The 26,217-nt window shown below is 38.6% G+C and overlaps 1 protein-coding gene across 1 annotated transcript in view; it reads right to left on the bottom strand.

The window, feature by feature from the left end:
* Window positions 1–26,217, bottom strand: part of LOC307135278 (exostosin-1) — a 467,770-nt gene that overhangs the window by 67,584 nt on the left and 373,969 nt on the right. Inside the window, exon 3 of the mRNA XM_079831572.1 lies at window positions 5,142–5,235. Within this exon, the coding sequence (XP_079687698.1) occupies window positions 5,142–5,235 (94 nt within the window). The remainder of the gene's footprint in view (window positions 1–5,141; window positions 5,236–26,217) is intronic.

The raw sequence follows: 26,217 nt of genomic DNA on the forward strand, positions 1-26,217 counted from the left end.
GCCGGAGTTGAATTAAACTAATTTCTGAATCCATCTTGGTCGAGTCTTCTGTAACAATGTGAGAAATCAAAAAACAAAGGAAGAGCTGGATCCATACGTAAACAAGTTTAAATGTTGAGCAAGCAATCTCAATGGTTGCAGGATCAGCAGAGGCCAATCAGGTTGTGCCATGTAATAATTGTATAATTGGTCTTCAGAGAGGCAGGTTGTCTGCGGGTTTAGGATTGGGTGAGACCGTCTTTAAATTCAAGACTGCACCTGACCCGTCCAGCTTTTAAAGGTGACAGTCATATGGAAGACTTAAGGAGGTTTGTGCCAGATATCAGGAGTGAGGCAGAGACCCCCGCTTTGGTAATCCCACCTGACCTTTCACACAGACACCTTCCGTCACACGCATACACATGCCTTCTCTCCCACCATGTTTTTTTTTAAATGGAGATGGTTGACAACAGAAGGACTGCCCCACATGCACCAGCATCTAAAAGCCTTTTGATGTCTCTTTTCAAAGTGCTGCCATCAGAGAGCACAACACAGGGAGCCACTGCCTCACTCAACTGCTGGAGAGATGTGAAAAATACTGAGGAAATTCAAACACCCCGTGTTTACATCCCACATCTGACTGACAAATATCAGTTTTGACAGGCTAGACGGGACAGAAAAACATCTTCACTGGCAGCATATAGACACTTTTTTTATTAATCCACTTTCTGATTTTACGCAACTCTGCAATTAATAGAGGATGGAATATTTCTCATAAAGTGACCTCGTAATTATATAGATATAAAGATGTAAGATGTTTTCTTTTAAAGTGCCCCAATTGTGGTTTTTCGAATATTCCCTTTCATGCAGTGTGTAATATAGCTGTTTTTAAATTTAAATGTTCTGAAAAGTAGTAAAGTCGAAAGTGCACAATAAATAAAATGATTGTCTCCGCCAAAAAAAAAGAATGGACTCTGAACCGCTTAAAGGAGTCGTCTGTGTTTTGAATCCTATTGCGTGATGGTTCTACGTCACTAGAAAATACATTTGCATAAATGTTATACGTTGTCTGCCCCCCAAAAAAGTACTTTTCTGATGCCTGCAAATCAGCTGTGTGCCACTGTTACCTAAAATTCTTACTGTCATTCTTGCTACTTTGAGTAAAGATAAAGGATGGAGCAAGATTTGTTTTGCAAACTTTAAAGGGTGAGTGAAATGCTGTTTCATGCATACTGAGTTTTTTACACTGTTAAAGACTTAGATTCCCATGCTAAACATGGACAAAGTAAAAAAAAAAAAAGTTGGACATTTTAAGGAGTATTTCTGTGCCAAAAATACTCCTTCCGGTTTCTCACAAGTTTCGGAAAGTTTTTTTTGAGCATGGGTCGCGTGACTTCAACAAGGGCGGAATGTCCTTGTACGGGCCGTACGGGCTCTTCTCCCGGAAGGGCGCGCATGCGACCAGAGCGAGAGAGCAAATGCACGCCCATTAACACGCTTTGCTCTGCAATGGAAGCCGGCTGCGGTGCAGTCACAGGACTTCACGAAATCAACAATGTCACCAAAGAAGTTTGTTTTTGGTTGTCAGGGCAAGACAACCGTGTACAGTTTCCCAAAGAACCCAGCGTTAATGGGACAGTGGATGGAGTTGTTTTTCCGGAGCAGCAACAGAGTTGTGCAAGTGTTTTTGTTTGTTCCCTGCATTTCGGCGACAATCGTTTTATAAACAAGGCCCAGTTCAACACCGGATTTGTAGCTCGTCTAATGCTGAAAGACGGAATGGTCCCAGCGGTTCACCGTCGTGCGTTGGAAGCAGGCGGTTAGTAAAACTGCTTCAAATGTCTTTGATTTGTTAGCTATCGGCGTGTAAGTGCACCTCAAGTAAACAACATGACGTGTAAAACCGTTCCGCTTGATACTGCTAACTTTAAAGGGATAGTTCACCCAAAAATGAAAATTAGCCCATGATTTATTCACCCTCAAGTCATCCTAGGTGTATATGACATTCTTCTTTCAGACAAACACAATCAGAGTTATATTACAAAAATCCAGGCTAATCCAAGCATTAGAATTGCAATAATAGTTGCTCTGTTTTTGAAGTCCATAAAAAATGCACCTGTCCATCGAATAACATGCTCCACGCGGCTCCGGGGTGTTAATAAAGGCCTTCTGAAGCGAATCAATGCGTTTGTGTAAGAAAATTATCCATATTTAAAACTTTATAAAGTAAAGTTTCGGCCGACCGAAATTATAGACGTCTATTGGTCTATCATTTAAAACTTAAAGGGGTACTTCAGCGCTGGGAAGATGAATTTGTAATTAAACTGGGTCATTTATGTAGAAGAAATGTGAAATTATTTTTTAATTTGGTGCTTTCTAGACTGAGAAAAGACAGAAAATTTATTTTTGTCTCATGTGGATGAAAGACAACAACTCCCAGAATGCACTTGATTCGCTGCCCAACGAGGCCACTTCCAAAGCCACGGCTACTGGTTATCACTTGCCCACCACGGCTCCACCCTAACCGTGGTTTTGATCTTCATAATAATTCAATAATTTCCTTCAGTTAGAGAATAAACACTACAATTAAAAACTGAACGTGTCTTTTCAATAACGTGTGAGTGAGCCAAATGAAAGGCATGGAACAAATGCAGCAGGAGTCAGATTTCATTCATCACAAGAGCAAAGAGCTGAGCAGAGCTGAGGAAAGAGCAGCAGTCATTCACGATGTGTGTCCAGTCTGGCGCGTTTTCAGATCATGCCTATGGAAGCTAAACTTTCATAGGAATTAATTTAAAAGTTGAAACACTCACTTTGCCCTGCACCGCTCCATTATGAATGCCCAAGCCGAGCGCATTTACATTCTGTGAGTGAGATCCCTCCGCTGTGGGTGGGTTGAAAACATGCGGAACTAGCTCCTTCTACTGGCTGTAGTCTCTAGGCTCTGGCCAAAAAATCCTCAGATGACGCAAAATGACGATATTTGCGTCATCTGAGGATTTTTTACAGAAATAAAATGCATAATTATCTCGTCTCAGGGGGACATGAAGGGGGAAAGTACGACAATTTGAATATACTACCGGGTTTCTACTGACACAAAGCTTAATGCTAAATCACTGAAGTAACCCTTTAACAAAAATGCTTTTTTATATGTGTTGCCTAAAAGTGTGTTTAATTGTGTTCCTTTTTTAATTAAGTGCAAATAAATTAATATTGATAGTAAATATTTTTATATTGTTTAAAAAAACACATTTTTAATAAATGCTGTTCTTTTAAACTTTCCATTAGTCAAATAATCCAGAAAAAATTTATCAAGGTTTGCACAAAATATTAATCAGCACAATTATTTTCAACTGTGACAATAATAAGAGCATCCAATCAGTTACTTGAGCATCAAATCAGCATATTATAATGGTTTTATAAATAATTAATACTATTATTATGTATTATGCAAACTCTCTGTTCATCTTAGAATTGAAAGATTCTGGAATCTACAGCCGCTTCAATATATTTATATATATATATATATATATATATATATATATATATATATATATATATATATATATATATATATATATATATATATATATATATATATATATATATATATATATATATATATATATAAGGGCATCCTTCTTAAATTCATAATTAAAGCCTCAATCAATATTCATCCTCCTATATAATTATTATGATTTTAATGATTCTTTCCAGTTATGATTTTGCTTAAATCAAGAGGACCAATGATTGTTTCTTCCTTTATATTTTCTAAAGTTTGTATTTGGTCTCTGAGTGGTGACTGTGATTGCTCATTTAGCCCGGCTTCCAGAGATGAAATATGGATTTGTCTTTCCTGTTATTTCTTTATTTTAATTAAATATATATTCTTTTACTGAAACATTAAAGCCATAATAATTTTCCTTTTATATTTCTTTAAAGAATAAAGAATATCATGTATGTGTACTTCTCTCTCTCGAAGGAGAGAGATTGCTGTATCTATGTTTTGGTAGTATGTGTCTTTTGATAAAGGTCAGGACCCACTGACACTGACTAAAGTGCGATGCCCTAGTGCTTCTGTGTGTGTGTGTGTGTGTGTGTGTGTGTGTGTGTGTGTGTGTGTGTGTGTGTGTGTGTGTGTGTGTGTTTAGAGGGGTTTTGCGACAAGCATCCTGACTCAACGACGCCACTCTCGCATTTCTATACATGTGACTACTAGTTAGACTTTTATGTTTCTGTAGCCAATCAGGATTAGACCATGTTGTGTAAGTGTTGATGTAATCAATGTCATTGAAAACAGTATAACTGTTGAAACAATTGTATGTACGAGAGGCTGGTAGAGGGACCGTGGCCTACGAACTCCTTGTGAGACTTGAAGCTGGCTTCTGCTGCTGAAACTGCAAACTATTCTTCAGTAAATTTCTCTTTAATTAATCTAACTCCTGACTCCTGGTCTTTATTTTTCACTACTGGTCCTGGGTCTTAAACTGTTACCCCAACAAAATCCTCCATGTGTGACATTGACAACTTCTGCATTTTAGCGGTCAGTTATTAAGATATTCAACGGAAGTTCATCATCTTAAAAACTTAGATTAAAATTGTTGCTTGGTATTGGGAACATTAAAATATAATATAATGCATAAAAGTTATGTGGTAGAGGCACTGAACTGTAATTATTTCCTAATACAAATAGGCCTAAATAAATACATAACAATAAAAAAGTGATAGAAGTGGAGTTTCAGCTGCATCTAAGTGATTCTCCTGACTAACCCCAGAGGAGAGACTGAGAACACAACTAATGAGTAACCACACATAGAGAGAGAGAGAGAGAGAGAGAGAGAGAGAGAGAGAGAGAGAGAGAGAGAGAGAGAGAGAGAGAGAGAGAGAGAGAGAGAGAGAGAGAGAGAGAGAGAGAGAGAGAGAGAGAGAGAGAGAAATTTATTAATAGTTCTCTTCACCTCTCCTCTTCAATATAAGAATCTCTGGGTGTTTTTGAAAAGATGACAGAATGTCAATATCAATAACCCATATGTCAGTGTATTTTAACCTCAGGGCTCCAAATGGCTGAGCCCTAAAAACATCCAAGCCTATCAAAAACACCTGTTATGAAAGGAAGCATGTTGTAATAGTGTTTTAGACAGGCAAACTTCAGAGTCACCAACCTGCAGGGCCTCTAGAAAGCGGAAGGACCCAAGCCGCCTGCCCCGAGGAACAAGGCAAAAACTGGAGTTGTGTAGCAGCTCCTGGTAATCAAATCTATGGACACACACATAAAAACAGAATGCCAGAAAACATTAGACTCTGCTCTTTAAAAATAATTATATGATGTCATATAGTTTAACATTTGGCACTTCATTGTCAAAAGAATGATACATGCAGGTATAGCTATTGGTAAACTCAATCCCCAAATTACCAATCAGAAAGCATGGGCATATCCACATCAATAAAAATATTTATATAGATATTAAATAAATATATAATAGATACATATCCACATCAATAAAAATATTTATATAGATATCAAATAAATATATAATAGATACATAATAAACAATACATTAATAGGTCAGTTTCTCAACTATAGGGGCCTCAAGATAAAAAATTAAGACAATAAAGTTTAAATTCAAATCAATGTTTTATTAATTCACCCCATCAACAACTTTTTTTTTCTTTTGAAGAATTATGAAAGTGTGATTTCTAGACCTAGAAAATATTATAAATCATAATTTATAAAGAGTTATAAGATGTTTTATCAGGTAGAAATTGTGTAAAAATATGTATACATTGTATTATAGTCACGGAACGGTGTGGTTTTACAACCTGCACGGCACAGAAGACTCGAAGGAACAATCTTATATACAGAATAAACAAGGATGCTATACATTAACATTGACGAGACCGAACGATGAACAGAAACAATGTAAGATCTGGACCAAAAATGTATGCACCTCTTGATGGAAATAACATCACAACATTTATTATCTATTATATTGACAATGCAAGAGTCGAGCACTCTGTAAAATCTCCTCCAGCACATCCCAAAAACTTTCAATGAATTTAGGGCCTGGACTCAGAGGTGCCAATTCATGTGCGAAAATTATTCTTCATGCTCCCTCCCAACCATTCTTTCACAATTTGAGCATTCTGGAATACGGCCTCGATATGGCTTCATACATGGTTGTTTAAGAAATGAAAAGCTACTCAATCCATCAATTAGAAGAACTGTTGCCAAACATAATAACATGCTAAAAACATAATCACTGCAATAATGATCATTAATATCTCAACACACTTAAATAATAAAATAGACTGTTATTCTCAAATCATGCAGGCATTAAAAACGACTTGGTTCATTCTGAGCAAAATTATATTTTTTTGTTCTTGTTCCAGAGTTACCAATCACCAGTTAGAACAAAATATAAAATATTACTTTATTTATTCTGAAACAGAAGTCATTTAAAATGTTATTTGTATAGCCTATTGTAATTGTTATTTTATCAGTCTACAGTAAATGTACAGCTAAATGACCAATTGTCATGATCCCGGTTATGTCTTTTGTTTTGTATGTTCTATGGTGAAATGTATATTGTTCTTATTGTTTCTGTGTTCTGTGTTCCCATGACTGTAGTGTACACCAACTGAGCGCACATGGAACAAACTCGGTCCGTTTGAGCATGATCAGTCGTAACAACCAAATTACATTCATAATCGGCCTGAGAGTCATGCACTGTAAAAAAAACGATCACATGTAAATTTTTCAGTTGGCCAAATTAAATTTCTGTGAATTGATGCAATTTAATTAACAGAAATGGCTAATTAAGCAATATTACATGCACTCACAATTATGCTGTTGTTCAGACCACAGCCAAATATCATAAGCCTGATATTATGGTTATTCTTGCAACTTGCTACAATAATATCTAAGTTGTTACAGCACAGGTGTATAGAGGCTATTTACTATGATGCAGATCATGCATAAGATCTTAGAGTCTGATCTGTTAATTATATTTGTTCAGGCATATTATATTAGGACAACACAATAAACATACAGGGAGAGAGAAAGATCCAGCCGAAGGTGGAGGGATAAGATCCTGTTATTTGCTCTCTCCTTCTGTTCTGACAGTCAGCCTTAATCTGGCTAGAGCTCACTCTCCTCTATTTAATTCTCTTATAATTACTGCCTCCGTCTTTCTCTTCCTTTCTTTCCTCTATTATCTCCATCCTGCATCACCAATTCAGCCAATAAGTGGAACATATGTTGTTCTTCTTTTGAACTTCATTTTCTCTTTCTGCTCGTGCAAAGAAGGGTTATTATTGTTAACTAAAAATAAAACGTAAAAAAAAATAAAAATAAATAAAATTTGTTTAGTTTAAAGGTACACTATGTAACTTATTTTGTTCAAAATTAACAAATTTAGATAATACATCATCAATCCTTTTTCCAAAATGGGATTTTGTCTTACCCTGATTCTGTCACAGACACGTCAGGTTCCACCCTCCACCAATCACAGCGCACTCCATCCCCAGAGTACTGATCACTATCACCTGCACCTCATCATGGCACTTATCACCAGCACTATAAGAAGCACACGCACGCAGCACTCCACGTCCGGTCTCGTTCGCATATACTTCTGCCTATGCTTACCTCAAGGACTCTACTACTGATACTACTTGTCTCCAGCGTGTCTCCTCCCTTCCGTGTTCCCTGTCTGCTGTGTGGGTGTGTTCCTGTCCGTCCCTCTGTACTCCAGCGATCTCCAGTCTCCAGCGATCTCCAGTCTCCAGCTATCTCCAGTCTCCAGTTACCTCCAGGCGTTCATTTCCCACTTCCGGGAGGTATTTGGGAAGCCAATCACAGATTCGTCAGCTGGTGAGAAACTTTATAATCTAAAACAGGGATCCATGTCTATTTACGATTATGCTTTGCAATTCAGAACGCTTGCAGCAGTCAGCGGATGGAATGAACAGGCGCTGATAACTACATTTCGGCAAGGATTGGAACCTCGGGTACGGCTGCATCTCGCTGCATGCGAGGACTCCATCGGCCTTGAGAAGTTCATCCAGCATTCCATTCGCTGTGCCACTCGCATGCAGGCGTGCATCCAAGAGCACCAGGACCAGTATCCCATCACCGTGCCCTTCCGCCGATCCGAACCCGTCAGCACCCCAGAACCAGCCCACGAACCCATGGAGTTAGAGAACTCCCGACTAACCCCTGAAGAACGCCGCCGTCGGCTGACCCTACGTCTCTGTTTGTATTGTGGTGAGCCTGGGCATGTCATAGCTGCATGCCCCACACGACCTCCGCGACCCATGGTGAGTGCCATTATTCCTGCTGATCATAAAATGAAACCACTCACCACTGTCGTCACCCTTACTGCCGCTAATGTCTCCCTTTCAGTGGTCGCGCTCCTCGACTCGGGGTCAGCCGGCAACTTCCTCTCCGGTGCCATCTGCCGCCAGTTATGCCTCAAGACCACTCCGTCTCCGACCACCTACAGGATCAGCTCAATAACCGGAAGACCCCTTAGTCGTAAGCACGTCCGTACCGTGGCTGGACCAGTCACTCTCCAAGTAGGGCTTCTACATCGGGAAGAGGCTCACATGCTGGTTCTGGAGGATTCAACCGCTGACGTGGTTGTGGGGCGCCCCTGGTTGGAGCAGCACAACCCTACCATCTCCTGGAAAACGGGCGAAATCCTGAAGTGAACAACGCTCCGTCGATGTTCCCAAGTGTTACGCCCCCTTCAGCGATGTCTTCTGCCCGTAACGGGCCTCCACACCGGCCATGGGACTGTGCCATCGACCTGCTTCCGGGTGAACCAGTACCAAGGGGTAAGATATACCCACTATCCATCCCGGAGGAGAAGGCCATGGAGGAATACATCCAGGAAGCCCTCGTCCAAGGTTACATCAGGCCGTCTACTTCCCCTGCTGCGTCCAGCTTCTTCTTCGTGGCAAAAAAGGATGGAGGCTTGCGGCCATGCATCGATTATCGTTCCCTCAACAAGATCACAGTTAAGTTCCGGTATCCCCTTCCTCTCGTCCCAGCAGCCCTCGAACATCTCCGTGGTGCCACTGTGTTCACCAAGTTGGACCTCCGCAGCGCGTACAACCTCATCCGGATACGTGAGGGGGACGAGTGGAAGACTGCCTTTATTACCCCTACTGGACACTATGAATACCTCGTCATGCCGTATGGATTGGTAAACGCCCCCTCCGTATTCCAGGATTTCATCCATGAGGTGCTCCGGGAGTTTCTCCATCGATTCGTCCTAGTCTACATCGACGACATCCTCATCTACTCCCGGAGCCAGGCCGAACATCGCCAACACGTTGCGGAGGTCCTCAACCGTCTACGTCAGTTCCATCTATTCCTCAAGGCCGAAAAGTGTTCTTTCCACCAAGCGTCAGTTTCCTTCCTGGGATACCTCATTGATCACAGTGGCATCCGGATGGACGAGAGGAAGGTGGAATCCATCACAATCTGGCCAGAACCCACCACTATAAAAGAACTCCAGCGCTTCCTAGGTTTCTCCAATTTCTATTGACGATTCATCAAAGGTTACAGCTCCATCACTCATCCACTCACCAGTATGTTACGCAACAAACCCAAGTCTCTGTCCTGGACCCCGGCAGCCACCAACGCCTTCTGCCACCTCAAGAAAGCCTTCACCACCGCTCCCCTCCTAGTCCATCCAGACCCGGAAAAGCCCTTCGTCGTGGAGGTGGACGCCTCCACAACCGGAGTGGGAGCGGTGTTGTCGCAGCAGCAGGGGACGCCAAGTAGACTTCATCCATGCGCCTTCTTCTCCCGCAAGCTCAGCCCGGCAGAGGTCAACTACTCCATCGGTGACAGGGAACTTCTCGCAGTCAAGCTTGCCTTGGAAGAGTGGAGGCATTGGTTGGAGGGAGCCAAACATGCGTTCCTGGTGCTAACAGATCATAAAAACCTTGAGTATCTTCGATCAGCCAAGAGACTAAACCCCAGACAAGCCCGTTGGGCCATGTTCTTCTTCCGTTTCAATTACACCATCTCCTATCGTCCCGGTACCAAGAATCTTAAAGCTGATGCTCTCTCCCGTCTTCATGCCCCTGACGAACAGATCGAAGAACCAGAACCCATTATTCCAAGCTCCCTCATTGTAAGTCCTATTACCTGGTCCGAAGAAACCATTCCCTCCTCCAATGCCTCCACGAACCCTCCGCCGGGCTGTCCACCTGGCTTGCTGTCCCTCACTCGGACACGACGCACTCCCACCATTCACTCGGCTCACACGTCACTCGGTACTGGTCACCCGGGGGTCAATGAAACCCTCTCGTTGCTAAAAGAACGCTTCTGGTGGCCAGGGATGGCAAAGGATGTCAGAAGGTACGTGCAGGGCTGTAGGGAGTGTGCCATTTCCAAGTCTCCACGTCATCTTCCAGCTGGTAAGCTCCTTCCTCTGCCCGTTCCAGAACGCCCATGGTCACACCTAGGAGTAGATTTCATCACTGACCTGCCGGTCTCAGACGGTAATACCACCATCCTAGTGGTAGTAGATCGTTTCTCTAAATCATGTCGTCTGATCCCACTCCCAGGTCTTCCTACTGCCATGGAAACAGCCGAAACACTCTTCAATCAAGTTTTTAGATACTTCGGAGTACCTGAAGACATAGTATCCGATCGAGGTCCCCAGTTCATTTCCCGAGTATGGAGATCGTTATATATCGTATATCTTGTGGATTGGGAAGGATATGGTCCCGAGGAACGCTCCTGGGTCCCAAGGAACGACATTTTAGATCCCAGTTTACTCCAGACATTCCACGACAGTCATCCTGAGAAGCCAGCTCCGTGGGGTAGAGGACGACCACCACGGCGTCGGGGTTCTCGGCCCTCTGGAGCGGGCCGTGGAGGGGGGGGTACTGTCACAGACACGTCAGGTTCCACCCTCCACCAATCCCAGCGCACTCCATCCCCAGAGTACTGATCACTATCACCTGCACCTCATCATGGCACTTATCACCAGCACTATAAGAAGCACACGCACACAGCACTCCACGTCCGGTCTCGTTCGCATATACTTCTGCCTATGCTTACCTCAAGGACTCTACTACTGATACTACCTGTCTCCAGCGTGTCTCCTCCCTTCTGTGTTCCTTGTCTGCTGTGTGGGTGTGTTCCTGTCTGTCCCTCTGTACTCCAGCGATCTCCAGTCTCCAGCTATCTCCAGTCTCCAGTTACCTCCAGGCTCCAGCGTCATTCCACCTTCAATACCAAAGACAGTAACTCTCTCTCTCGTATCACCATCTTATCTACCATCAACCGGTTTACTCACCTGCTCCACATCACATGCTCTACTGTGGTCTAATAAACTAACCATACCTGTCTACATCTGTGTCTGCCTCCTGTCTACTTGTAACAGATTCATTATGGTAAGCCTGTATTATTACCAGTATTTTTGTTGCGATCTAACTGTTCACTGTAAAGCATGATCTATTGCAAAGGACAACCATTGCTGAAGCACAACCAAAACAATGTTCTTCCACAAAATGTATGCAGCTTTGTTTTTTTGTTTTTTTTATACATACATTTCAGTTGAAGTACTAAAATAACAAACTAAATGTACTAAAATTAAAAACTTTAATAATAATAAAAAAGATTTCTTATCAGAACAATTCTACTCAACCTCTAAGAATGCGATTCTAGACATCTGAGATTGCTTGCCCTACAAGCTGAAACGGTTGCTTTTAAAAGCAGTGAAATTGTAAGAATCTCTTTGGGATTCGTTTTCTCAAAGATCAAACCTCCTGACCTCTTGTTGTTTCTTGTAAGGGTCTTCAACAGAAATATTGGACACAACTTTTTACTAGACTGCAAATGCTACAATAACATTCACAACCCCTTCAAAAAAGAGGGTTGTCAATTCCTTAAACATTTCAATCAAATTAATTACATGATAACCTGATTCATTTACGTATCTGAATACTATTATTAAACATTTGTTAAAAATTAAAGCGTGGTGATTGCTTTAATTTTTAATAAATGTTTAAAAATAGTTTCAAAGTGCAAGCTTTTGAAAAACAATACTCTGTGTAAACTACAAAAATGGAAAACGTTTTGTGAAAACGGTGACCTCATGCGTATGTGTATTACGTATTCAGTCTATAGATGTGAAGTGTTTCTATCATGACAACTCTCAGGAGATTTTTAGCATGGTAATGGATATGACAATGCTAATGTATTTGGTCTTGGCAGAATAGATCTGCTATGCTGCTACTGCTGTTGATTATTGCTATTGTTGTAGATTATTGCTACTGCAGCTGCAGAACAAGTACAGGAATCTGCTACTGTTAATAGACATACTGCTGCTTCACAAATAGCATATATCAATTACCCGTTGCAGATCTATACAGGTGGAGCTGGGGAAGGTGGAGGATTTTAGACGAACTCTGGAAGCACGCTGCAAACTGCTGTTGTAAATGGTAACCAGCCATTTAACCCTTTCAGACGTAAGTTTAAAATATTCTGGCTGACCCCCAGCGTGAGTTTTTCAAAGTGACCGTTATTTAGAACGTATTACATTATTGTTTCCATGGTGACACGTCATTGCTTGTCACGTGACACACCGCAGTCACATTAGTTCTGTATGACTTATGATCTGCTTTTATTTATTTATTTTTTATTATTAAAAATATTCACAAATTTGTTGATTATAACATGAAATATCTGATATTCTGATTGTCAAATATGGGCAAGTGGATATGTTTTGTTGTTTAAACACCTTTATAATGATTGCGTTAGTTGAGATATATGCGCGATGAGCGCCGCCAGTTTAGTTTGTGCCGCAGTTCAGAGAATCGGATCTATTGGATTTACAACACGTGAATTCATCCACTTCTCCCAAAATACATGAAAGTAAGTGGCTGGTGAACTGCTGACCATTCTAATGTGATGCGAAAGGGTTAAATGTTGAGCAGAAAGCTCATTGGCTGCTAATGCAACATGAACCAATCAGCTTGTGCCAAGTAGTTAATGCTGTAAGTGTAAATATCATCAGCTTGCGTTAAGGACCCATCAGACGTCATCTAGAGTTTCATGACAGAACTAGGCATATATATATATATATATATATATATATACTATGCCCACCTCTAATATGCCCACCTCTAATATATATATATATATATATATATGCAATCTCACTGTAATCTTGGAATTAATCTAGATTCAAATGGGTCATTTGAATTCTGCCGAAGACATTCGGAATATGTGTACTCGTAAGTGATCGTTTTTCTTTTTGTAGTTTGAATAATAAATAACTTCTGTCCCTTTAAGACCTGACGCACGCATGGATCCCAAACACTGTTTCTGTGAGCTGGTTACAACTGTGTTTACGTTAAAACTCACCAAGATGGGCATTGAGACATTTTTGAGTGTATTTGACCATTAATAAGCTGGAAAAAGGAGCACATTTTTGCACTTGTATGTGCAACCCTGCGCGAAATTCAGACCGGTCACACCAATATTAACACACTGTCATGAGGAAAAAATGTTCAGAGGATTAAACGGACTGAATGAGAGGAGGCGGGTGCGTGTCAACACGCTGTCGGTCGGAGAGTAGAGGAGAGTGCAGCTGATATCGATACTGTAGAAAATGAGTATTGTATCGTTTCAGATATTTCAGTATCGATACATAGCGAAATTTCAATATTTTTGACAACACTAGTAGGCATACACACAGGTTCGAAGACTCGTTCTCTAGCCCCCTACAATGCAATTCGGCGAGGTATACATCCGCGCTAAAATATCAAGGTGAAAGTCATCATAGCTTGCGTAGTATAGACCCAGCTCCCAAACCAACTTTGAGAATAGATTAACCGATAAGAGTCTCACGTTAACGCAGCACGTTAACGCCGATAACGGCCCACCACTAATATATATATATATATATATATATATATATATATATATATATATATACTCACTATTAGGAACACCTGTTAAATTTCTCATTAATGCAATTATCTAATCAACCAATCACATGGCAGTTGCTTCAATGCATTTAGGGGTGTGGTCCTGGTCAATATGATCTCCTGAACTCCAAACTGAATGTCAGAATGGGAAAGAAAGGTAATTTAAGCAATTTTGAGCGTGGCATGGTTGTTGGTGCCAGACGGGCCGGTCTGAGTATTTTACAATCTGCTCAGTTACTGGGATTTTCATGCACAACCATTTCCAGGGTTTACAAAGAATGGTGTGAAAAGGGAAAAACATCCAGTATGTGGCAGTCCTGTGGGCGAAAATGCCTTGTTGATGCTAGAGGTCAGAGGAGAATGGGCCGACTGATTCAAGCTGATAGAAGAGCAACTTTGACTGAAATAACCACTCGTTACAACCAAGGTATGTAGCAAAGCATTTGTGAAGCCACAACACGCACAACCTTGAGGCGGATGGGCTACAACAGCAGAAGACCCCACCGGGTACCACTCATCTCCACTACAAATAGGAAAAAGAGGCTTAAATTTGCACGAGCTCACCAAAATTGGACAGTTGAAGACTGGAAAAATGTTGCCTGGTCTGATGAGTCTCGATTTCTGTTGAGACATTCAGATGGTAGAGTCAGAATTTGGCGTAAACAGAATGAGAACATGGATCCATCATGCCTTGTTACCACTGTGCAGGCTGGTGGTGGTGGTGTAAGGGTGTGGGGGATGTTTTCTTGGCACACTTTAGGCCCCTTAGTGCCAATTGGGCATCGTTTAAATGCCACAGCCTACCTGAGCATTGTTTCTGACCATGTCCATCCCTTTATGACCACTATGTACCCATCCGCTGATGGCTACTTCCAGCAGGATAATGAACCATGTCACAAAGCTCGAATCATTTCAAATTGGTTTCTTGAACATGACAATGAGTTCACTGTACTAAAATGGCCCCCACAGTCACCAGATCTCAACCCAATAGAGCATCTTTGGGATGTGGTGGAACGGGAGCTTCGTGCCCTGGATGTGCATCCCACAAATCTCCATCAACTGCAAGATGCTATCCTATCAATATGGGCCAACATTTCTAAAGAATGCTTTCAGCACCTTGTTGAATCAATGCCATGTAGAATTAAGGCAGTTCTGAAGGCGAAAGGGGGTCAAACACAGTATTAATATGGTGTTCCTAATAATCCTTTTGGTGAGTGTCTATATATACATAGTTTATACCAACACATTATCCCATTTATTTATTTATGCATGTATGTGTGTATGCATTTCTTGAGGGGTCTGTGTGCTCCATTCTGATCAGGCACAGCGGTGGCAGCCATGGCCTTGAGAGGCACTTCTCAATAACGGTAGAGGGACATGATATATATGCAGGTTCAACACTAAGACACCATGACAAATTCAGGTACACAAAAATGCTTACATATTATGCAGCTGTATAAAATTGATAAACTAGTCATGGATTTTTCAGTGTGATTTCCCCATACTCACCATAATATGCTGGTTAATTAATCAAATTGCAAATAATCACATATATCGATATTTTTTAATTGTTTAAACTAGATGCATGATGATATATGTGTTATTATCTGTTAAAGTTCTAGTGGATAATTTTATTCCATTGATGGCACCCTACTCTATTTTTATGTCTTCATCCAAGAAAAACAAAAATGATACATTTATAAATAATACAATATGAGTGGTGCACATTTAGCTCTCTGGTAGCTCAATAACACGTAGCATCGGGAGCAATTTACAACTATAACATGAACCGACGGAGGCCTGTAAATCTATTTCTTTTTCCCCAGCCGAGAGCATCCTGGGAAGAGAGTGGGAATAAGACAGAATGCGAATGAATATGCAGGTCTATTTCTCATTCTCTGCTCAAAGCGCAGCATAAAGGGCACATGAAGGAAAGTAAAGGGCTGTGACAAATGCGGTGACTGCAAGGGTGGCGCTATGCATTTTTTATTAGCTGTTAATCCATTCCTTGTGTAACTCAATATAAATCAAATTACCAGCCTACCATGCTGTCAGTGACTACAGTAATTAGATGGAAAAGTGGCTCGTAGAGGTGCCGCATTCTTTTAAAGTGGAAAAAAGCAAAGAGTGACATTGTATTTACGGCTGTGCTTTCTGCTTCTCACTGGCAGGTGAACGCCACTTATTCAATGACCAGAGAAAACATGATTGGACATACTTGTGGTAGCAATTACTAGTGAAAGAAAAACTGATTATTTAGCTAGTTAGGCCTATCTGTCATTCACATAATGGTAATGGTGATTCCCACATTGTTCATGGGGAAAGTGAACAAAATGAGTAAACAGTGTTGTACAATAATGTAGGATTGTTTCTTCAATTACTGGTACTTTTATGTCCCAAGAGTTTGTAATTATCAAAACATATTTCAACTATTTTCTTCATGTTATTTAAGATCACACTTTTACCACAGCTTTAAAATGTATCTAATTGAAGTTTTATTTAATAGTTTTACCCTTGTCCCACCTTTATTTATTTAAATGGGTGAAAATCAAATTATATTATATCAGTTACACAAATGACGACATCCCTCATTTGCATCACAAATGTTGTATCACTTGTGAGCAGAACATTTAATCATGGGCCATTTTTAATAAAGCTCACATATTTAAATTATCCATGTTATTTACGGCACCAATTAGATTAAAAAAAGGTTAAAGAGAAAACTAAAGCACCATGGTACAACAGTGCTACACGTTATCAAGAGAGAAACTCGCAACTTAGAGCGTAGATGGAAACAAACTAATTTAGAGGTCTTTAGAATCGCGTGGAAAGATAGTATGCCACTTTATAAAAAGGCCCTAAAAGCAGCCAGGGCTGAGCATCTCCGCAAACTAATAGAAAATAACCAAAATAATCCAAGGTTTTTATTTAACACTGTGGCTAGACTAACAAATAAACAAGCATCGCCTGAACAAAATATTCCGTTACAGTTTAGTAGTAATGATTTTATAAATTTCTTCACTGAGAAAATAGAAAGCATCAGAAACAAAATTGTAGACGTACAATCTTTAATGATGTCTTATGATTCAACCGCAATTATCGCCCCTCAAGAACTACTACACCGATTTACAACTATAGGACAGGAAGAGCTAAATAAACTTATCATTGCATCTAAACCAACAACATGTTTATTAGATCCAATACCCACTAAACTACTGAAAGAGTTGTTACCTGTAGTGGAAAAGCATCTTCTCAATATTATTAACTCGTCTCTAGGTCATGTTCCAAGAATATTCAAGTTGGCAGTCATAAAACCTCTCATTAAGAAGCCACAATTAGATCATAATAACCTAGCAAATTACAGACCAATTTCAAATCTTCCATTCATGTCTAAAATACTAGAAAAAGTTGTGTCCGCTCAATTGTGCTCTTTCTTGCAAGAAAATTATATCTATGAAAAATTTCAATCAGGATTCAGGCCACATCACAGCACAGAAACCGCGCTCATTAAAATCACAAATGATTTACTTCTAGCTTCTGACCATGGCTGTATCTCAATACTAGTTTTACTCGATCTTAGTGCTGCGTTCGATACTATAGATCATAAAATACTATTAGATCGACTTCAAAATTACACTGGTGTTCGGGGACAGGCATTAAACTGGTTTAGATCGTATTTATCAGACCGCTACCATTTTGTCTGTTTAAATGGGGAAAAATCAAAGATAACGTCAGTAGACTATGGGGTGCCGCAAGGATCCGTGCTAGGCCCTCTGCTATTCTCAATATATATGCTGCCACTTGGTAATATTATAAGAAAACATGGAATTAATTTCCACTGTTATGCTGATGACACTCAATTATCATTAATCACGACCAGATGAAAACGCTAAATTATCTAAACTGACAGCGTGTGTTGATGATATTAAACACTGGATGACGTGTAATTTTCTGCTATTAAAATCAGATAAAACGGAGGTATTACTTATTGGTCCAAAAAACTGCCCACAAAACCTCTCACAATACAACTTTAACTTGGAAGGATGTCCTGTCCCTTTATCCACTACAGTAAAAGACCTGGGTGTTATATTAGACCGCAACTTGTCTTTCGAAAATCATATTTCATATGTTACAAGAACGGCATTTTTCCACCTTAGAAACATTGCTAAGCTACGTAACATGCTATCTATTTCAGATGCAGAAAAGTTAGTTCATGCATTCATGACCTCGAGACTAGATTACTGTAACGCTTTATTAGCTGGTTGTCCTACATCATCAATAAACAAGCTACAGTTAGTCCAAAACGCAGCTGCTAGAGTTCTTACTAGGTCAAGAAAATATGATCATATAACACCAATTTTATCATCTCTACACTGGTTACCTATTAAGTTCCGTATCAATTACAAAGTATTGCTACTGACCTATAAAGCCCTAAATGGTTTAGCTCCAGTGTATTTAACGGATCTTCTATCGCCCTACAATCCATCGCGCTCTTTAAGATCACTAAACTCGAGGCTTCTGGTCATTCCTAGGATATCTAAGTCCACTAAAGGAGGGAGGGCATTTTCACATTTAGCTCCTAAACTCTGGAATAGTCTTCCTGATATTGTTCGAGGTTCAGACTCGCTGTCCAAGTTTAAAACTAGATTAAAGACGCATCTCTTTAGCCAAGCATTCACATTATAAATACGTTTTATACTACAGTTAAATCGGATCAAAAGCATTAATATTCTGAACAGCAGCTATGCTAATTATTTCCCATCTGCTTTTCTGTTGTTATCTCGGGACACTAGTGATAGTGACCCAACACCTGTGATGAGACGACTCGACGCCTGTGAAGAGACGACTCAATGCCAGCGTTGTTATGGCCTAAAATAATACATGATTGATTAATTTATTCTAACATTTTTCTTTAACATTCTCTTTCTAACATTTTTCAATGTACATTTATGAAATGCACTTTCTGTAAAGCTGCTTTGAAACGATGTGTATTGTGAAAAGCGCTATACAAATAAATTTGAATTGAATTGAATTTAATTTAATTTAATCAATTGTATTTATGGTAAAAAATACAAATGCTTACTCTTAGCAAGACGAAAGATAATTTTTTTCCAAAAATGTCCACCACAGAATTATTTTAAATACAACACACCTTTTGACAAGCTAGCGTTCTTTAGCATATATGCAACCCAGACTCCTTGAAAAAAAAAAAAAATAATAATAATATTATGTTGATTTTTGCATGTTTCATGAAATGTCTAGTAAGTGCATTGAACATGAATCTGGCAACATCTTATTATGTTGATTGTTGTACATATCGCAGCATGCAGTTTGGAAATTAAATGTCCAGTAAATGACAATAAAAGGTTAATGATTTATTGCATTTGAAAATAACATAACACCTACACTAAACCCCAGGGCTCTGCATTTATCCTTTTCATGTGCTTGGCCTTTGGACAAGTCGCCTAAATCTGTCATTCACTTGTCAGAGTAAAAATTAACTTTTTTTTTTTTTGTAAATATAGGCTAATCTATTCTGAAGCAATATTCTGACCAGTGTTCTAGCTTTGATATATTTAATCTTTATAAAGGGCATTTTCCCCCTAATCTTTTTAAATATATGCTTCATCTTTCATTTTATTATTAAATTTGATCAATACATTAAATTAGAATAATAAGACACTATAGGGCTGTTACCAATCAAATTAAATAATTTACACTGAAACATTACAACTGCATTAAATTCAAATTTAAATATTTTTCTAATATACACAAATACGAAATGTTGGAAAGAATGACACTTTTAAACATGAAACTAAACCGCCAGTAGGTGGCGGCAGGTGACCGTCTTAATGAGTCGTTCATTCAAACATTTCGTTCAAACGGCTGATTCGTTCAGGAATGAGGCAAATGTTTATGAATCTTTGACTCAACCGATTCGTTCAAAACGCTGAATCATTCAATAATGAAACACGGCTGAGTGTTTTCGTGAGAGGCACTGTGGTTCTGCTGTGTTCTTTGTTTGGAACAATTTTTTCTGCTGAAACAGAACAAAAACAGTCAATATTGTGTCTAAAATGTAAGTGACTTAAAATTAACTACTTGTTTATTAAACTGTCATATGAAATCAATGTCACTATTGGTCGTGTGATGTTGCTTAACTGTATCATATGTTATATAAAAACTCCACATTTTGAATTTTTAACATCAGCGCAACCTTGTTACCGTCAGTACATTCTATATTATATTATTATTCACTATCAATCGCCACTTACACTAAATTAATGCATAATCATTCTCGCATTTTGGTGATTCCCTAGTTATTTTTTGTTATTGACATTTTAATCACTTACCCCTTCAAAAAATCCACTTGTCCCGGACAAGCGTTAATGTCGAGCCCTGACTACCCTAAACCTAAACAATAGTGTAAATGTGAGATAAAAACACATTTGCTCAAGAAACTTTTTCACTTTTATCACGACTTGTGTTTTACAGGGCTCATACCCAAGCACTCCTCATCTTAAGTGCAGTGCTGTATCAGGTGAGTTGCCAAGCAAGTTAATTATGTTAGAAAAGCCATACGGAGCAGGTTATGTGATGCAAACGTCAAAAGGTATTAGTTTACAAATCATGTAGCCTACTATGGTAAAAGTGTTTTGGCCAGTGCAATGGCAAACATTTTTACAAGTGATAGCTTTATCACATATCCCACATGGTTAGAACCAGGTGTTAGTCAGGGTAGAACATTTTGCAGTGCAAAGGAGTAGAGCATAAATGGATCAATTAATTTGCGATCAGATTGCTAATAGGTTCACATCAATGTCCTTTCATACTCTAACTCACAGTGTACCTCTCAAATGTGATACTATTATTGTTAATAAGGCAGCGGTTGGTGCATCCCCACAGAGGATGGTTTTAGCAGAAAAGGACAGAGCGATAATCACACTATGATTTAAAACACTACACTTATCCGGCCTGCCTAAAAATTTTGTCATCCACTGTCTTTTATTCTTAAATAATTTGGAAATTAAAGTGACATTGATTTTGTGAGAGGAAAATATAGTTCAGTTGAAAGTACTTAATACTTTTAAGTAGATTTTACTTTTTGGAAGATTTTACACCGTACAATGTTTTATTTATTTTGCAGACATATAGAGCAGACTAGAACAAGTGTGTAAATAAAAAAATCACATTAGTTTTGGACCACTTCATCTGTGGTTCTAAATTTGATACATATCCAATTATCTCTTATTTAATTGTTTTTACAGTATTATCCACTGTAATGGAAATATATTTTACAGTTTATCTGTATGGCCGAAAGTCGATCAACAATTATTGTATATCAAGTCTTTCAACTGATTCATACAAGTCAAGTGCACATATTTGCACAATGTACAGGATAAGAATGAGAGTTATTTCGTTAAGCAGCACAACAAATGGTGAGTGAGCATCGGCAGTTTTAGAAGAGAAGGCTGCACAATTAACGGAAATCGTGATATGGCTTAGTTCAGTTATCAAATCACAAATGAATGCAATTTATTCTAAAGTGTTGTGTGTTTCAGAGTGAAGCAGGGCTCTGTGTTACTTTATGTGCATACAGCATCAGTGTCTCAGAGTGGCTCATTTACAGTAAATGCCGCTTCACACTAACTCTGCATGTGCCGTGAGTTTGAGTCACTGATAATGTGCATTTGGGAATGCAACATGCACCAGGTTCACTTTATTTTCACATTTGCTTATTTTTATTGCAGCACTTTACCAAATTACGAGATGTGTTTTTAAACCTGCTGAACCAAACTACTAAACACAGAGACTTAATTTCTCCCATCAGTTTTCCACCAAATCAAAGCTTGAGGGTTTAATGTTTGAAAGTGAAGAATTTACGATATAAATATTAGTATTGTATCTTGTAGTGTAAAATAAAGTACGCATTAAAAAGTAGGGCTGCGGCGAGACACTTAGCTGAAGAGACATGAGATTGGGTTCACGAGAATTTTTTTTTTTGGGTTCAGTATTTTTAAGAAATCCTCAATGACAAAATTCATGATTGGAAAAAATAGTCTGCAGGTGCATTTTGTAATGTTTTAACTAATCATCTTGTAATGAATGTCATTTCAGTTCTACTTTCTGAGTATGAATTGTCAAATGCTTTGGCTGGCTTCTCTCCTGTATGATTTCACATGATTCTCTTCAGACCTTACTGTACATTAATTATGAGCGTCCAGAACTTCCGACTGAGGCTGTCTGTGACCTCCTTGAACTCCTTTCAACAAATTGAACACAGAAATAAAAACAGTATAAAAAACAAAAATAAATAAGTTTTTTCTTAGTTTTATTAAGTGCAAACAATAAGTGCAACCATAATCAAATTTCTCTCTTGATATTCAAAGTGCAAACAGAGACCAGAACTAAGAGGTGCGTACAACTACACAGCCCAGCCTAAGATATCTTTGTATTTGTATGTTGCCTAATTTGCGCGCATCAGGGAGCTCATGTTTACTTTCGCTTTCGATTCGCGATCACACATACTCGGTCCCAGAGCGGCGGTGCTCAGCGCGCATCCTACCAGATAAGACATTTATCAGAAACTTCGGCTCTGTTGCGCAACAAATCCTCAGACATGCCCCTGTCAGTCATCTCACCTCACTCTCGCGACTCTGCTGCAGCTCGTGCAGGATTCTCAGAGCAGGTGTAATAATGTGTAAAAGGTTTCTATAGTGTAAAATATAAGCGATCGTTATCCAACTGAATTAAATGTTTTTTATTTCTATAAAAAAAAGCAAAACAGCAATTTAATGTAAACGTAGTGGTGCATATTCCATGCAAATTTCACCCTCATGCTCTGTCATGCCGACATCGAGAGACAGCTTTTCACTGAACGAGAAATCTCGTCACATTTTAATCTTGCGAGATTTCGTAGCATGAGATCTCATCACATCCCAATTCAAAAGTAATTCAGGGGACCTGTTACTACAACTTAAATAAATGCATGGTTGCGAGTTAAAATTCTAATTTATTGTTTTAATTAAACCTTTTAAGTTGCAAACATATTTTGTATTATTTTGAGTTCTGGTAACTTAATGAAATTGTCTTGATAACTTCGGAAATTAGGTAGTACATTTCTAGTTCCCAGCATGCTTTTCATGGGACTGGGTAAGGAGAATAAATGTTGAAATGAAGTGTTAATTTATTTGTTTTTAGTGAAGACCTGTTAGTGTTTAATGCTGTTATGTTTGATATTTAAAAGAGTTTCTATAATGTTGAAGGTGGTTACCATTGTGCGACTTAATTTTTTGGAGTAATCAACTTAAAAATGTGTTTATGCTACAAATTATTAAGTTCCAACTCAATGTCGCTTGTTTTCATAACTCAAAAAAATCAATGCAAGCTGTTGCATGAATTTTTGTTGAGAACAAGTGTAATAGTTGTTGAGTGTAATCATAATATATTCAAATTGATTGTTTATAAAAACACTATGTGAATGTTTAATGAGACACTATCACAACAACTAAGAAGAGGTTTGAGTCCATTTTAAAGTATTTCAAAATCCTTTTTTGAAAGAGTCTTTTTTTTAATACTTTAGTGTAAACACCCTTTAAAAAGCAACTATTGGCATCAGAGTGTGGTCTCTTTATTCGTTTTACCTGGATGTCACAATAGCAATACAATTTTATCCAAAGACTTGGATAATATAGAGATAAAGCTGTCTGTTAGCCTCCCATTAGTTACTTAGCTGCTGTGTGACATCCTGGAAGCACAAAACCTGGTTCTGCCACCAGCAGGGGCTAATGGGACCATGCTAACCATCCAAACCTTCACCCCTTATAGATCTAAACAGGCTTGTACGAGAAGGAGCCTTTAAATGTTACAATGAGTAGTCCTGTTACCTTTATTCCTGGAGGAGCTTTTTGTCAGGAGATGAATGTCATTTTGCATTGAACGTACAGAACAGCCAAGTTCAAAACAGGGTCTCTCTCAGTATAGACTTATTAATACTTAATGTTCAAGCTCACCTGTGATTATTTATGCTGGCACTCAGTTAAATCTCACTCAGGGAGAAACACATTGATTACACTAAGAAAGGTATCTTGCAATGCACTGTATAATGTCACTTGGATAAAATGAGTTAAAAAGGAGGAGGTGAAAGCTCCTGTCAGGGTGCATAAAGAGCGCTCTGAGGAAAATATCAACATTAGCCACATTTCCCCTAGTGCAGCCACCTCATACTTTAACAAATGATTTATTATTCCCTGTATGGTGCTTGTAGTGAAATAAAGCAGGGCTGGATTATTACAGTGCCTTGATATTCAGGACCACATTCTGTCCTTGGTAAACTGAATGATAATAAAATAATAAAGAAAAAAACTAATGTGTTACTAGACATTTGATCTAGTTTAAAAGAATAAATGAATGAATGAATAAATGAATGTTCAACAACAATTACATTTTCAACAGTGCAATGAATTGAAATAATTTAAGGGTTATATCATAGATAAACCATATATTTTAGAACTTTTGAAATAAAATAGTTTGATTTAAAATTTCGCAACCTAGAGTAATTGGAGAAACTACCTTAATCCACTGCCATATTCCTCATTTTAGCCTAACATATCATTGTATACCTCTATCTGTAAAATTCTGTTTATAGTAATAGCCATCTGTATATTATATTACATATCCACCTGTAAATTCTGTTTATAGTAATAACCATCTGTATATTATTCACTGTACATATTCACCTGTAAATTCTGTTTATAGTAATAACCATCTCTCTATTTATAGATATATTTATATATACTCAGTACATATCCATGTCCTGCACTTATGCAAACGTTTTATATCCTGCACTTGCTGCTATTGCACTTCTGGTTAGACCTAAACTGCATTTCGTTGCCTTGTACTTGTACTTGTGTAATGATAATAAAGTTTAATCTAATCTAATCTAATCTAAACGCATTTACTTAAATTTTTGCAAAGCTTCAAAAACATCTATACATTTTTACTGCAGTTTATGTTTGAAATGAACATGATTGAAAAGAATTATGATTACAGGGCAGATTATTGATTACTGAAGACTTTTTTTTCATGGTTCTAAGTTGCAGTGGTGTAGGCTGTCTATGGAGGGGTCAGAGTCTCTCAGATTCCATCAAAAAGATCTTCATTTGCGTTCCAAAGTTTGGAACGACATGAGGGTGAGTAATTAATGACAGAATTGTCGTTTTTGGTGTCGTTTTTGGTTATTAAAGGCTCTAGTAGCAAACCCAGTCTGTTCATTTCTAATGGTCAGAAAAATAGAAGTTTTGGTGCAAGAAACCAGAGCTAACTTTATAAGTGGACATCAAGAAAAAATAAAATGATGAAATGTAAGTTACATAAGCTCTTTCAAAAAATATACTCTCAAAAAAGGGGGTAAGTGAAGAAAAAAAAATGAATCCAACTTTCTGTCTGAGAATCATCTCATTTGACATCATCCAATTACTTTAAGGCAAAAATCAGGTGATCACTAGAACATGACTAATTATGAGTTCACTTGGAACCTGTGTGAAACTCTGACAGCTTTAGCTAATTCCTTCATTCTGGTTAGGCCGTACCACCATGTAGCCAGCATAATCCATTCAGACAGTTTACAAGAGGTTTGACACGCTGAAACAGCTTTTCCCGTTTAAGGGTGTGTTATCTGAAACGTCTAATTGAGCAGCTGTCAGGGTACGCGGACTCACGCCAAACCCTCTCCAACATAAACCCCACTGCTGTCTAGTTCATCACTATCCTCCACTGCTGCTAGCTTCAGGAAGCACAACATGCTTTCTATATAGGTTTTTCAGCCCAAAACAAAGGCAGAAAATACAATATAAGAATTGTGTTTGAATTGTGAACTTTGATCTGTATAGTTTCTGTGCTGAACTGTCAGAACAAACGGTCCTGTTCAATTCAACTTAATTTCATAATTTTTTTGTTTGTTTAATTGTATAGTTCTATAGTCATAGTTTCATATTTTGATGAAGAAAATGTTATTCAGATTTAGTCAAAATGTATTAAAGACTTCAGAGATCAACAAAAAAAAGGAAAATTGTACTTGTAAAAACCTGATCAAAATTACTGTGTTGTGAGCCTACACCCTTAAAAATAAAGGTGCCAGGAAGAACCAAAAAAGAGGTTTTCATGGCGATGCCATAGAAGAACCATTTTTGGTTCCCTGAAGAACCGTTTTGTGAAAGGTTCTGTAAAGAACCATTTTGACTCATTTGTATAGTCTAAAGAACCTTTTCTGCGCTACAAAGA

Source organism: Gobio gobio, assembly GCF_949357685.1.
Source record: "Gobio gobio genome assembly, chromosome: 12".
Taxonomy (NCBI): domain Eukaryota; kingdom Metazoa; phylum Chordata; class Actinopteri; order Cypriniformes; family Gobionidae; genus Gobio; species Gobio gobio.